General features: G+C 28.9%; 1 protein-coding gene across 1 annotated transcript; it reads right to left on the bottom strand.

The window, feature by feature from the left end:
* Nucleotides 1-132: 132 nt before the first annotated feature.
* On the bottom strand, nt 133-3,200 carry LOC108576024 (TFIIH basal transcription factor complex helicase XPD subunit). Its single transcript, XM_017938966.1, has 12 exons — nt 3,104-3,200; nt 2,767-3,021; nt 2,458-2,691; nt 2,263-2,386; nt 2,098-2,194; nt 1,899-2,032; nt 1,303-1,832; nt 1,061-1,236; nt 693-972; nt 499-609; nt 329-427; nt 133-267 (listed from the first exon to the last, which is right to left on the bottom strand). Exons 1-12 carry the CDS (start codon nt 3,134-3,136, stop codon nt 133-135), a joined length of 2,208 nt encoding a protein of 735 aa, XP_017794455.1. The 5' UTR covers nt 3,137-3,200.
* Nucleotides 3,201-3,269: the final 69 nt, after the last annotated feature.

The following is a 3,269-nucleotide window of genomic DNA, read 5'->3' as shown; positions in this document are numbered from 1 at the left end:
AAGAACAATACATTTTATATGTACTATAATACAAATACTATGTAAAGCACAAGTTATAGTATGTTTTTATACACTATATATTATATTTATTAAAACTGATACAAAATTTGTTACAAATATAACGTTGAATGTTTAATTTTGTTGCGCCTTCTGTTCAATTTTGCCATATTCTTCTTTTTCAAGCTGTTCTCGTGTTAATAAGGATAATCCTAATTGATTTTCACGTGTAAATGGTTGGGCCATTTGTCGTAACCAACGTTTACTTATCTAAAAGTTATATCAATAGTTATCAATATTTATTTCCTAAGTTTCATATTTAAAACTTTACCTGTACAGCTTCCTCAGTTGATAAATTACATAAACCATCAGTTAAATGTTCCTGTATCCATTTTGGCAATTTACTTCGCTTATCTATTCTTGAAAATCTCTAAAAATAAATATCGTTGAAAATCTTATTGTTAAACATGAGAATTATTTGTTACTGATAGTTTTCGTTACCTTATCTGCAAATACCATTATACCATAATCAGTTTTTCCTCTAATTGCTCTCCCAACACATTGTGCTGCATGTCTCATCGCATCGAAAGTTAAAAAATCATTTTCTCTAATCTACAAGAAGTGATAAATATATTATTAGTAATATTAATGTCAATATTTATGAACTTAATTTGTACTTTTATCTAAGAACTTACTTGAAATTGATCACGAAGGTATTCTAAACGTGCCTTTAAAATACGGGATTGTGTATATACATAAGGAATTCCGAACATTAAAACAGCTCTTCCTAAATGATGATCAAAATCAACTCCTTCTGATACTTTACCACGTGCTACTGAAAGAAGAACAGCTCCTCTTCCATTTTCACACGCCTTTATGTAATTTATAAGAGCTAAACTTGTTTCTGCAGAATCTTGAGTTTCAATAAATAGTAATTTGTGCCTTTGAAGTTGATCTACTACACCTTGGTCATACCTATAAAATAAGGTATAAGTATGTGATATTGTAGTATAAGTGTGGTATAAGTATGTATACAGTAGTGTATAATTTAGTGGATACAAACCAAGCAGCTACAACAGATTCCATATACAAGTAAGATGTAAAAAAGCAGACTAAACCATCAGGAACAGTAGCTGCGAATTCAACTAACAGTTGACCATAATTTCTTATAACAGCAACATCTTCCCTGGTTTCATACTTTGATGATATAGCGACTTGATCGTTACCTTTTGCTACAATCTAAGATTATTTCAAAATTAATTTTTTCATAAAATTTTCATTTTAAGAGAAATAATATTTACCTACCATAGGTAAAAGACAAGGCCTAGTTAATGTCATAGTAAAAGATGACATTATGACTGGATGAAAATTTAAAATTTTTGGATACATATCTAATGGTGACAATGTGCCTGAAGTAATTACTACTGACTGAAACCTATCAAATACAGGTTTCATTGCAATTGACGAATCTAAACAACTGAAGTGAAGTATTGGATTTAAAACATTAGGTGTTTTGTCATCAAATGGTTCTACTATAATGGTAAATCCTTTTGTATACGTAGAAACTAGTGTTGCAAGATGTGTCACTAATATTATTGGCGAAAAATCGGTTAAATCAGTTATTTCCATAGTACGTAAAAGAGAAGCTAATCTTTCAGCACAAAATCTTAATGGTTTACGTTCTATTGAAACTTTTGATTGAACATCTCTCAAAAATGCAGCAGGAGATTCTTGAACTACATGCTGTACACGTAAACGCGTTTTCAAATATTCTACAAATCGTTTTAAAAAACTAACAAAATGTTCTGCATTTCTTATATTACCAGGAACCACCTCTACAAGAAGATAAATATAAATTAAATTCATAATTATCTTAAATATATTTGAAATTAAGAAATTACCTTGCAAAATTTCATCTGGTAAAATAGGATTAGACAGGATAATATCAGTTTCCCTTGCAACATGTGCATCTTTTAATCCTTCTACTAATCTTTCATATTCTTCTTTCAATTTATTTACATCGTCGTCTCGCATCCTAAATTATAAATATTAATAATGATTATCCATAATATCTAACATGATATTTAGAACACAACTTACTCTGCAACAGTCTTTTCAAGAAGTTGTATATTTGCTGAACTTTTTTCCAAACTTCTTCTATTTATTTTCACACTCATAGAATCAATGCATACATTATCTACAATTAATTAAATAATTATAATTGTATTTCTACATTATATAAGCAATATATTTACTGCATCATACCTATATTGTGAGCTTCATCAAATACTACTACAGAACTTTTGTTTAATTCCTTGGATACCGTTTCTGCAATTTTAGGATCTAATAAATAATGATAACTGTACACTACAATTTGAGCATGTAAAATCTAAAATTATATGAAAAAGTTAATATTTTATTCAATCTAAAAATGCATAACTTGTTTTTCAAAATGCTTACTGTAAACCTTGCAAGAAAATATGGACACCAATTACGGTCTCTTCCATATTCTTTCAAGTCATCAATAGAATATATGCCTGGTGGCATCGTTTGTTCTTTGCCTTCCATGTCAAATCCTTCATAAAAATTACAAATTGGTGTAGACTCATCATAATTATGTCTTTCACGAACATATGATGCTGTCAGAGAATGACAACGTCCATCAACAATTTTACCTTCGCGTTCTCTGCTTACCTGATTCAAATATATTATTAATATAATGATGCACATAGGCATATATTGAAACTGAATAAATTTGGAATTCATTACCTCTGGATGAATACACATATTTTTTCTTGAGCTAAGAACTAAACCAACAATTCTAGGTTTTGTTTCTGTCTCCTTTTCATAATAATCCATCAGTTTTTTTAATTCCTCTATGACTTTTTCTATTTCTGGTACTGTGCGAGAACAATAAATTAATTTTGTAATATCCAATGGATTTTCTAACATATATGCTACAATTAATGATAAAAGAGTTATTGTTTTGCCAGTGCCTGAGGGCATTTCCAATAAACAGTGCCCCTAAAATTGTAAAGAAAATTTAAATTTGGCTTGAAGTTAAAGTGACATAATCATATGACTTTAAAATATCTAAAATAAATACTTTTGCATCCAAGCCTCGTTTGAGTTCAAGCATATAAGCATATTGCTCTGGATAAATATAATCATAAGGAAAATATACAAGTAAACCATCCACACTGATTCTGTAAATATAAACATGTAGTTAAAATTTTTGTTTTAGGAAATTAAAAAACTTTGTCAAATGAACA

This window comes from Habropoda laboriosa, unplaced genomic scaffold (assembly GCF_001263275.1).
Source record: "Habropoda laboriosa isolate 0110345459 unplaced genomic scaffold, ASM126327v1 scaffold309, whole genome shotgun sequence".
Lineage (NCBI taxonomy): Eukaryota > Metazoa > Arthropoda > Insecta > Hymenoptera > Apidae > Habropoda > Habropoda laboriosa.
Note: the sequence above shows the minus strand (reverse complement) of the source record. Positions and strands in the feature narration are given on the sequence as shown.

Bases quoted from the DNA above. Each gene is read 5' to 3' on its own strand.
- LOC108576024 (XM_017938966.1), bottom strand. From the start codon at position 3,136: ATGCTTGAACTCAAACGAGGCTTGGATGCAAAA. The intron at 2,692-2,766 runs GTAATGAATTCC...TATTTGAATCAG, and splicing joins ATATGTGTATTCATCCAGAG to GTAAGCAGAGAACGCGAAGG. The intron at 973-1,060 runs GTTTGTATCCAC...CTTATTTTATAG, and splicing joins GAATCTGTTGTAGCTGCTTG to GTATGACCAAGGTGTAGTAG.